The sequence below is a fragment of the Bombus impatiens genome, unplaced genomic scaffold, assembly GCF_000188095.3.
Source record: "Bombus impatiens unplaced genomic scaffold, BIMP_2.2 scf_2222, whole genome shotgun sequence".
In the NCBI taxonomy this organism is placed as follows: domain Eukaryota; kingdom Metazoa; phylum Arthropoda; class Insecta; order Hymenoptera; family Apidae; genus Bombus; species Bombus impatiens.
Window position 1 is genome coordinate 2317002 of NT_178641.1, and position 11656 is coordinate 2328657.

Sequence of the window (11656 nt, forward strand, 5' to 3'; positions counted from 1 at the left end):
GTCAAGCATTTATTATTAAAAAATACGTTTCGTATTATTCTCGTTATAATAAATTTACAATATATAAAATTCACTGAAATATCTATTAAATTATTTTATTTCTGCTTTGGAAAGTTTGAGATATAAAGTTGCAGAACTGCGGGTATCTTTAAATCTTTGAAAATTCATAAGTTATGAAAGTTTATAAAGTTTTTAAATATTATTTGTTTATTTTTCTGTTGCAGGACAATTACCTCGTCAGTGCTATTATTGTTCTACGAAAGCAATATTCACCGGGAATCGGTGAGTGTCTTTTTATATCTGTACGAATATTGTAAATATTCAATTCGATCATTACGCGACGCCATGTTGTAAAATGCCCGCGCAATTATGAAGTATTTGATACGCGTATCACGTTCGGTCTTCGGCGAAGGGTAATAAATAGAACTGTAACGATTTTTAATTTAAGTATATAATGATATATTCTTTTGTTATTACATGTCAGTTTCTTGTCGTTTAAAAATCAACATGCATGCAATTGTGTTTTAAAATTTGAACGATGTACATTCACACGAATTTTCGATCGATTAAAATTGAATCTTACAAAGTAATAGGATTTTGCGCACATCTTGTAAGGACGACATATCAGCGCAATAAATATATACATATAAGGAAATAATATATATAATATAATACAGTCGCATAACATAACAATTATTATACAACATATACATAATATTAATTCATAGTGAAACGTAACGTACGAAAGTAAATAATGAAAGAACAACAACATAGATATCATTCATACGTTGCAGAAATAATTGTATTTAGTTTCTTCGACTACTTTTCTTTCTTAATTTCGGTCCCTGCGTTTCTTATTACGTACACGTTTTATAATTGTTAAACGAATAGGAAAGCAAGTTCGGTATCGGTTATTCAATTTTTCGTTGTGCTGATTAGCTTTGAGTTTCACGTAATCAATCATGGAGTTTGAATAATCGAAAATTAAAATCTTGACAACAAATTTTTATACAATTGCGAGGTACTTCGATGATCGTTCTGCATTCGCATAATCATAGTGTGGACCGAAGTAGGAACAATTTTCACATTAGAAATAAAATCAATCTACGAATAATATCAATCATATTTGACAAACATATTTTTGTCCATTAATCACTTAAAATGATATTTTTAGTTGAAATCGAGCGACTCGTGGAACATTGTTGTTTCGACAAAGCAACTACACATATGGATGAAATTTCTTGAAGGACGTATGGCCTTAAAAAATTTGAAAAAATAAAATTTCCAGCATCTGTGCTGTATTTTCCCTGTATTGTACAGCATGCGTATGCCGTATTCCCCTAATAAGACCTTAAAGCATTTCAATTATTTAGAAATTGGTACTCATATCCACGCTAAGAGTCATTCGATAACATTACATTGGTATCTGGCAGTGACGTAGCTGATGTATTCTTCGTTTAAACAGGAAGTGTTCGATTCATCTTTAAATCAATGCTTGTATTTACGACGATTCGGTAACGTCTGTTCGAGATTTCGATGACACTTCGTTATTTAAACGCGTTGCATCGTTACACGCGAGTTGGCTCTCGACCTTTTCCGATCCCCTGCTATCCATTTTATTCTCCGATTTGATCGACGCGTTCAAACTTTTCAAGAAGTTGCCTAAGTGTTCCGCAGCTATCGGGTTATTTGCCCATTCGTTAGAAGGAAACGCAGCTAGAAATCTTTTTTGAAAAATCTCCGAAGTCAATTGTTTCGTGGCAGGTTGCTCGGTGGAAGCTTTGTTCTCGTTATCGTTCGTCGAGTCTTCTGTGACGTTATTCTCAATCTTTGTCGAATTCTCCGATGATTTGACCGTATCTGACGTTTGTGAGGGAGAAGGGCATCCTTGTTCCACCGTGATGCAGCTTTTGCTGGAAGGACTTTCGATAGTTACCGAACTAGAGTCTGGACTAGCAGGCGATTTGCTACTCGATACCTCCGCACCTGCGTTGTTCTTCTTCGTCGGACTCGGTGCAGGTAGATCGTTGTCTATTCCATTGGAAGCGGTGTTCATATTATCGGTATGACCGCTGGTAGTTTCGTTAATCGTATTCGCGTTAGTATCTCCAGGTGGTGGTGACGGAGAAGCGGTAGATGATACTCTTGGACTGGCTGCTTCGCGATGAGGCGTCTGCCGTGACGAATTGTCCGGTTCCTTTCTCGCATCATTAGTAGTTTCCAAACTACAATTACGAGTCGCTTCAGTAGGCGTTTTGTTTTCGTTGTTCATGTTGCTGTTATTGATAGCTCGTGGCGGGTATCGATTGTTAGCTTCCGCGACCGACGAGTACTTGGTTTGGACGGACAATTGTTGACCAGACTCCGTGGAGTCGAGAGATTCGTTACCGCGAAACACAGGTGTTTTACTAATCTCATTCGAGACAGATTTGTTTATACACGTTGATTTATCGTTCGATTGTTGTTGTTGTTTAGTTATCGCAACAGCCAAAGGCGCCACAGACGATCTTACCGGTTTCACTGGCGCGCATTGGGCAGCTAGATGACTTTTCCCGGATACATTAGCGTTCATATTTCGATTATCGTTGTTAGATATGGTGGAATTAGCGTCCGTCCCTCGAGGTAGCCTTAGCCTCGCGTCTGTCTGAAACTGCTGAAGATTCGGTGCTTGGCTCAAAGCATACAGACTTTGCAGACTGGGAAAAACGGATGAAAGATTTGTGTTGTACCTGCTGTTGCTTAAAGGACTGGAGAATCCAGGAGCGTAAACTGGTGTTCTCGAAGGCGTTGGAAGCGGACAATCGTTCACTCTATGCGCTGCTGGAGTCAAAGAACCTGGTGGCGCACGATAATACCTATGGCCACCAACGAGCGTTACAACTTGTCCCTGATCCGAGATATTTGGCATTTCTCTGATCGTCGGTTTTGCTTTAAGTTTCGTTACTGGCTGTGGTATTCTTAACGGATGTATGTCCATCTTCTTCCCTCCGCTGAGGTCCAAAATGTCTCTCGATTCCTGGTCCCTTTCTCGTTTAGCGGACGACGCCTGCCGTTGTTGGTTCGCATCGCGTTCCGATTGCTTAGACTGCCTTGGTTTCGACGGTGCGGGCATTCTAATCTGTCCCGTCTTCAAGGCTTTCAGTACTCGTGGATCGACCGATCTATCGTTAAGAGTTATACTGGGACTTACTTTTCCCAGCGTATTCTTTCGATTATCTTTGGAATCATTTGGTTCGGTACATCCAACGTTGTTCGCGGGTGATTTTGGCGCTGTCAGAGTTATACTGAGACTCGCAGGAATGTTCAATCCGCAGCCGTCTAATATATTCCTTGTGTCGTTGGAAAGTACCGGAGTCGGCGAAGGTTTCGTACTTGGTGTCGTAGGTGCTCGACTAGGACCAGCTTCTCCGACTATGTTCGCCCGTTTCACCGAAATAACGTGCTCCATTGGAAGTTTTCGAGGTGACTTGGCGTTGTTTTGCACGACTGCAGGCGGATGTACTTGAGTTTGCTTTTTCGGCACTTGGCTCGAAATATGCTTCCTTTTCTTGATATCGAAGATCGGTAGACCTGGCGGACATTTCCTTTTCACAGCTCCCGCGGGAACTACCGGTGGGTCGTTGGAAAACGTATACACATCCATCTTCGCGGGATTGCTATTTACGTTGATGTTCATACCTACGTTCGTATTCTTCGAGTATCCAAATGTGCACATATCTACGTCACTGCACTGTTTATTTGCATTCACTCGCGCGTTGCCAATTCCGGCCATAGTTGCAACCCGTTTAGTCGCACTCGCAGCGTTCCCACTCGCATTTACCCCAATGTTCTCGTTGTTGCTCTTATTCTTTGAGTTCTCATTTACATTATTCGAAGTCTCTGTCGCTATACCGTCCTCCTTCTTCGACGTGGTATTGCCCTTCTTTCGCGTCTCATTCGTCTCATTGTTGGTATTCGCTTCGTTAAACTTAGAGGAAGACTCTAAAGCCATCTCGGATGCTGACTCTCTGGCTGTCAACTGAAAACCTTGGAGGAACTGTTTCTTCTCCTGCTGTTCCCCTGGTTTCTTTTGTATACTCTTTAACGCGTTACTGGCCACCGTCTTCTCAGGGACAGATCGTTCCACGAAAGTTACCCTCCTCTTTTGTTTCTCCTGCTTCTCTGTCTGACGTTTCTCTTTATCTCTGTGAAGCTGCTGAATCACTAACGAATCAGAGTTATCTTTGTCAACCTGACCGCAATGCAGTAACACGTTGCTGATAACTTTCGGCTTGTTCGGACTCGAATTGTTCGGTGTACATTGCTTCAACGTGATCTTCACTCCGTTCGAATTCTGACCATTGCCTATACTCACGACACTAAATTCTGGATTCGATGGTTTCGTTTCGATACTCCTAGCACTCTGTTCTTTCGAATTCCAACTACCTGGCGGGCTTCTTAAGACTTCGTACCTTCCGTCTGGATTCTTCAATATTTTGATAGGTGTTTTAATTTGTTTAGTTTCGCTATTTGACGTGGACGTGGACGTGGACGTGGATGTGGATGTTGACGTGGACGTTGACGTGGACGTGGATGTTGACGTGGACATGGACGTGGATGTTGACGTGGACGTGGACGTGGACGTGGACGTGGACGAGGCAATCGTATCGGTTGCCGTCGTCGTCGATGTGCTATTTGTCAATGTTACAGAAACCGTCGTCGACGTAGCGCTTGTCGACGTTGTTACCGTACTCGACGGTTGTTCCTCTTTACTAGTCTCTTCCTTGGTTTCATTCGAGGGCGCTTGATGACTCGGAGAGCGCGGTTTCTCGTTCGAGACTTTGCTCTGATTGTCCAACGCAGGTTTCTGCTCAGTATCGTGCGAAAGCTCTGCTTCCGGCTTAGCTTCGATGCCGTTCTCAGGATTGTCCGAGTTATCGTCATCTCGTGTTACTGCGTCAACGGGAGGCAAACTAGCACCTAAACCTGGTGTGGATGGCCTGTCATGAGGAGGTGCTTCCAACCTCTGCTCTTCCAACGCTACTCGGTAAAAAAATCGCATCGGTGCGTTCTAAAAATAAAATTGTCAAACGTTAAGAAAGAGTAGTGGAAATATTCGTAATCGAACTATCCAAAGGATCTTTTGAAACGTTTAACACGTTGCCACGTGACACGCTGGCTTCTCACAAGTGTTTCATCGATATAGAACGATGCTTTAATGCTTTAATTTGGTCGAAGCGACTAAATCGAATTTCGTGTACCATCGTTTTGTACCTTGAGCACATTTTTACATCTTGAGAGAAGTGAATTTTACAGTGTGCCGACCAACGTGTTAAAATATTCGGTAATTGAAATTGGCTATAGTTTACCCTTTTCCACGCGTAAATGTAAGCGACGTCCATGAGGGTCCAGTGTTCCGGCAGCGGGGCACGTCGATGGCAAATTTCGATGTTGTATCTCGTCATATCGACGCTGTATTTCAAAGCTAGGAATTTCTTTAAATGCGCGATAGTCACAAGTGCCGGACACTGAAGGTAGCGCCTGTTACTCGTTGTATTTGTGCTGTGATTGCCGATGCCGTTGCTATTGCTATTATTATTACCGTTGTTACTGCTATTACTTTGATTGTTAGATGCGTTCGAGTTGTTGGTGTCGTCGTTAGTGCTAAGAAGGATGGTCAGAGGATCTGCCCCAGGCGGTAGATATTCTAAGCTTAAGCTAACTGCGTCTTCTGGAGCGAAGATCAACCTTCCGCTCACGTCTTCTCCGCGCTGTTCCGGTGTCGCTAAATCCGCTGTATAAAACATTTACATATTGAGATAATTTCCAAGAAATACAGGATGCGTAAGTATAAAACGTGAGACGTAACGCGCGTGTATTTAAAAAATCTTGGCGGACTTTGATACGGTTTTGCAACAAGGCTACGAATTATTTTAATTCGCGACGCTATTGAGATACACGTGCGACGTAATCGAATCGCAAGGAATAGTCTTACCATGTTCAGGATGTTTTTTGTAAAATTCTCTTCTCCTGCGCATCTCTTTGTGATACAGTCCGGGCACCAATTTGTACACGATATCTTGCAACGCCTTGTCCGCTCTGAAAATAAAAATCATTCGGTCAAAAAATAATGCTCGTGAATAGAAAATTTGGAGATTTTTTAATATCAAGGCCGGTCACGCGGCAATTTACTTGATGTTCGGCTTGGCTTTGTTGAGGACATGTTTGCAAGAAGGACAGTAAGCTTCCCTGTTGAGATGCTTGAGGATACAGCTCCTACAAACTGAACAGCGAAAAACCAACGTATCATTATCCGGAATATGATGCACGCAATATGATTCCAGTTCGATTAAATTTACTTACACGAATGTAAACACTCGACGACGGTAGTCGCGTCTATAAGATATCCTATGCACAACGGACAAATAAGATAGGGGTTCACGTCGCGAAGATACGTCCTTTTACCCATTCCCGACATTTTTCTTATTGCGCCACCGAATTGTCGGCGATAGTACCTGCAACGATAAACACAGTTTCATGTAATACCTTCGACACAAGTCGACAACGTGGAAAAAGCCAATCTCGTGTCTATCCACAAATACTATAATTCGGTAAAATCTTAAAGGAGAATCTTGGTCGTGTAAACAGTTAGTGTGCGTATAGATCGCCTTGTCGACATTGCCTTTCCTCGTCATCTCGAGAAATTAGAATACCAAATGCGTTACGTATTTGTCGTGCTCGACCGTTTTTCGAAAAGCCAAAGTATCACCAAAAATGTCGATCTCGATACAGGCGAAAATTTTGGCTTGAAGCACGAGGGAAGATTCGGTGTAAAGGATCGAGTGAAACGTACGGGTTTGAAAATATTAGTCGCGAAGAACTTTGATAAAACATTTTGATACTTGGTCGGTACTAGAGCGAGACACGGTCTAACACGATTAACACGATAACACGACGAACGTTATTGTATCGATCGAAAGCAAATCTGAGGATGCAAAGTATAACAGTTGCAAGGTATTTAACGCGATATATAGCTTCAGATTCGTTTCAAACTTTACCAATATAATCGCGATAGTCGGATCTCCTTGTAACGCTGATCATAAGAAGTTGCTACAAGTGTCGGAATACTTTCGTAAGCTACAGCATGTGTAATTTTCCCTCGTTAAAATGCATCTCGCGCATTCTTCCTCGTTCCTTGATCAACGAAACAAATGGATTAGAGTCCCGAACGCGTGTTTATCGTTACGCGCTAATCTCCTTCGAAAAGTATCGAAGGAAATCCTACACCCGTGATGCTTTTTACTCGGAAAAAAAAAGAACAGGGAATCTTGGTTATGTACAAAAACTGGGAAATCACGTACCTATACTCTAACTCGTACTTGGAACGACGAAACAAATAGATTAGAATTCCAAATGCGATATGTATTTATCGTTATACGGTGTTTTCTTTCGAAGAGCAGCTGGCTCATCCGTGAGCGACGATAACGAAACGCTCACGACGATAATTCGCTAGTTTTGCAGATAAATCGCATGACATAGGAGACGGTTGGGCCGTGTCACAGTGTTTAGCCCACTTTCCCGAAGGTTTCTCAGGTAGGTAGAATCCCGTTGCCTCGTTCTCCCCTCCATTTAGGTTTCAACCACCCGTAGGTATACGGGTGCGTTTTATCCTCGTGCTTTCTCCCTGTCTCGAAATTCGTCCTTTCGGTTTTTCCACTCGCCGACTGACGCGCTGAAACCGCCAAACAGCAGCCCCTTTCCACGCGAATGAAACGCGTGTGCACCCTGTGCGTCGAATACCTGCACGTATTGATCGAATATCGTGGTATTTCGCAGAGAGGCAGCGATAAGTCGGTTAGGCGCTATCGCTATCGTTGCCAAGAAATTAGCCTCGCTCGTTTCCAGATCGTTCTGCGAATCCTAAGCGTCTTGGCCGGTCTCCGTGTACGAACGAGATCTCGAGAACGGAACGATACGGCGGAGAATTACGTTCAATTCGTAACGTTGCCGGTGATTGCGTTTGCCACGGCGAATCTACGTGCGTTAACCTGTTAAACGGCGTGTCTCCTAACCACGAGTTTCTATAATTACGTTGTTAAAAATTAGCAGCCAAACGACGAGCTGAATCGGAGATACATTGAACTGTAACCTTCGTAGGTAGAAAGCAAATCTAGATAAAGATATTATTCGAACGACGTGCCAATTCGTGTTGCCCGGTCAACAAGTTAACGACGTCGTTTCACGCAGTCGTCACAGAGATAGAAACTAAAGAGGATCTTTAAAAATTCTCCGAGTCTGTTTCTCCCGTTTTATCTCTTTCTCTGCCAGTCTCGCGCGGATCTCCTAAGTTCTCGTTCGATCGTTCACGTTCGTTTGCGCTTGGACACTTTGCTGCGACTATTCTCCGAGTGCAGCACGTGTCGCGAATGTAAGGGACGCGCCTAAGTAAAGGCCTGTACACAACGATCGGATCGATCTTCCAAACCAGATGTTATTAGACCTTTCCGAGTTTCGAACGACCACGGTGTGTTCGCGAAGGAGAAAGATCGTAAATAGACGAGCATCCATTCCATTTATGCCGGTGGATATTAATTAAGATTATTTAAATAGCGAATCGGCCCGCCTTGGCTACACGTCACGCGTTCTGCGGTGTCTAGTATATCGGTGTCTATTTATATCGAGCTGCTCGGTAAGAAGAGAAATTCTCAAATGGCGTCGCAAGTGGCGATAGCAAGAGGGATAATATCGCCCCGAATCGAAACTAATATTCGACGATGATCGTGAAACTTTCACACAGCGAAGGTAAAATAGACGCGTCGACGATTTTAACGCTGATGTTTGCCATTTCGAGTTTCGAACGTTCTACGAGGTGTATCGGAAAGTTTGTGGTTTTCCTCAAAGTTGCAGGATGATTGTTTGTCACAATCGTTCGACGGACGATGAATTTCGATAAATTAGAAATTCTAAAACTAATTCCAAGATGTACGAATACATTTGTTCTAAACTTACACGAAGAATCAATATGTATCGATACAGCATGATGCAATACGATGAATAATTCACCGTTGAGATGCTTCGATGGATCTGTGCGAACTGTACGCTCGTAATAAATATCTCCTGACAATATGATAAATGATAAATCTCGTGTTCTATATACGTTTTCAAATTCGCTTCAAGCTCGTCCGTAGCATTCAAATTTCGTTTGAAAATCAAAAGGTTCCGAGCAGGGATTAAAGACGTTAGAGTAGGTATTCTTAAAAAGAGACAAACACGGACATAATTCGTTTTTACAACGAGCCCTTCGATCGTTGCGATTTACGATACTACTACGAATCTTTTTCACTCTATGAGATATTTCATACGAAAATAAGAATACCTGCGCGCTTCGTTCGTCGAAAGACCTTTCGAAACGTTCTTTACCTTTTTGGTACTCATTTCGCGACACGTTACACGTTGGTAAGACGTGCTAGAAGGAGTAAAACGAGGAAGCTCGTTAAGAGATCGTTCTTCCAACGGAATGCACACGAGCGTGCCCTCGTTTTGGATCTCTCATTTTCTCTTGCAAAACTTTAGTTAGTCTTATCAGGCGTTACGCGCGTTACAGATTAGACCCCCAGCTGCTCTCCGATCCCTCTATCGTCGCTTGTATAGGCTCGTACCCCGAGAAAGGAGAGTAGGGAGACGACGACCCTACTGTGCGGAAGACCGTGATTCGAAGTAACCTAGCGACCGTCTACAGAGATCGCGAAAGAAAGGCATTCGATCGGCCGGCCGGTCGTCCAGGGAAAAAGAATTCTATCCTGTCGAAATATTCGAGGCTCGCGAACGTTCGTCTCCCTTTGTGAAATTCGTCGTGAGACGCGGTGGAATCGAAAACGATTGGGCAATCGCATATTTTCGATCGATTTGTCAGCTTATAAGATAGGAGTTGCGTTGGATCACGCGACGGTACAAAGTTTCTAATTGATGAACCGCGAAACGGGAGATTCGAGCAAAAGGTCTTCGAACTTGATTTGATCCGTCGCTTCGGCAGGAATTTCCCGCCTATTGTTCCCGTTGCTTTGGTATTCCGCGTTTCACGGCGATCTGGTTGTCGAGGCAGCCAGCTGATTAATCAGTAGAGACACGTTTCCTCGTGTATCGTAGACGACGGAGGGGTTCGCGCGATCGCAAATGCGACCGTGCCGCGACGAAAGCGGCAAGACGAGTTTCTTTTTTCTCAGTGAAAAGCTTTACCGTTACCTTCGATTTCGGACAATAGCGTACTGCTAGGGTCTGGTGTTCCAAAAGGCGGGCAGAAAAGTTGGCGAATAGGCAGACGGAACAGGGAGCCGATACTTCTCTCGCGTGCTAGCTAACCGCCTGAGAAACCGGCGATGTTCACCGAGTCGATGTTTATTCCATCGTCGCGCGTATCGCGAACGCATACCGAGCGATTTCGTCGAGGACGAAAGAGGAGGCAGCGCGAATATGAGAAAACGCATAAATACACGAGTTGGCGTACGGGAGCAAGACAGCGCGTGCTAGTCGAAGAAAGACGGAACAGCCGCAAGAGGATAGAAACGAGGAGAGGGGCAAACGAGTAGTAACCAAGAGAAAGGGAGGGGAAGGGGCGAGAGCGGGACAGAAAAAGAGCGAAAGGAGGGAGAAAAAGATGGAGGAAACCGTACTCTCCGTCTCGCTCTCGTATTTTCTTTCTTGTCTCTCCGTCTCACTCGCTCCTTCCCCTCCCTGTTTCTCCCTGTTGTTTCTCAGCATTCAACCGGCGAGTAGGTCTACATGCACACAAACGTATTTGGTGGAAAGCGCTATATTGGGTGGTAGAGTGTGCGTGCGTGTACTTACGTGCGACCATGCGAGCCGTATGTGCGGCAACACGCATACGAGAATCGGAGTAGCTAACGCTATCCTCTATGGTAGTGGAGCATACTGGCCGCGTACGTACACAATGCGATGCCGTATCGTTGGTGGTCGAACGATAGCGTAGAGGAAACGCGACGTTGGTACTAGGTTCGGGTGCGAATATCCACTTTTTCTTGAGTCGAGATGCGGCTTGTCCAGGCAACAACGGCGACGTCGCGTGCTCGATCTGTACGCGATTTCGCGACGTACGATCAGCTTCCCTGGCATTCGAGTAAGCTCTCGACGGGATTTACTTTCACCTTACCGCCGACCGTACACACCAGCCTCCGAAACTACGACGGCACAGGCCTGTGATCAAGCTCTCGGGGAGGGGGGAATGGGGAAGAAAAATAGTCAAACGATACGATATCGAGTAGATCTGATCACAACGGCCACGATGACGACCACGACCACGACCACGATGAAGACAACGACGATGACGACGACGGTAACGACAAGGGCAACGACGAGTACACTACTAGTCAGGAATACGACCAGTCCGTACAAAGGCGCCGCGGAACAGTGTGCGGCGTTTTATGGAACTAAACCGCGGAAATGAACGACATCGAGCGTAAAACGATCGCAGCAACGTACAAAACACCGAACTGTATGGCGACTCACGCCAAACTAAACTGAAACCCCGAGTAGGATATGCCCTTTCCCCTCTCATGCCCCTCAATGCCAGTCCCTGCATCCCTTTGCCGCGCTCCCCTTCTGCGCTCCATCTTCACCCCCTCCATACTCTTTCTCTCCTGTCCTCCAGGCTCTACACGCT

At 44.5% G+C, this 11656-nt stretch overlaps 1 protein-coding gene across 2 annotated transcripts; it reads right to left on the bottom strand.

The window, feature by feature from the left end:
* Positions 1-442: 442 nt before the first annotated feature.
* Positions 443-11515, bottom strand: LOC100746715 (polycomb group protein Psc-like). 2 transcript variants are annotated; one of them, XM_024371883.2, is made up of 7 exons: positions 10825-11515; positions 6343-6494; positions 6172-6262; positions 5975-6078; positions 5349-5773; positions 4610-5050; positions 443-4537 (listed from the first exon to the last, which is right to left on the bottom strand). In XM_024371883.2, the coding sequence occupies exons 2-7, from the start codon at positions 6455-6457 to the stop codon at positions 1502-1504; spliced, it is 4212 nt and encodes a 1403-aa protein (XP_024227651.1). In that variant the 5' UTR covers positions 6458-6494; positions 10825-11515; the 3' UTR covers positions 443-1501. The 2 variants fall into 2 exon arrangements, with proteins under 2 accessions (XP_024227651.1, XP_024227650.1); XM_024371882.2 differs by lacking the exon at positions 10825-11515 and adding an exon at positions 7337-8068 and having other exon boundaries at positions 443-4535; positions 4602-5050.
* Positions 11516-11656: the final 141 nt, after the last annotated feature.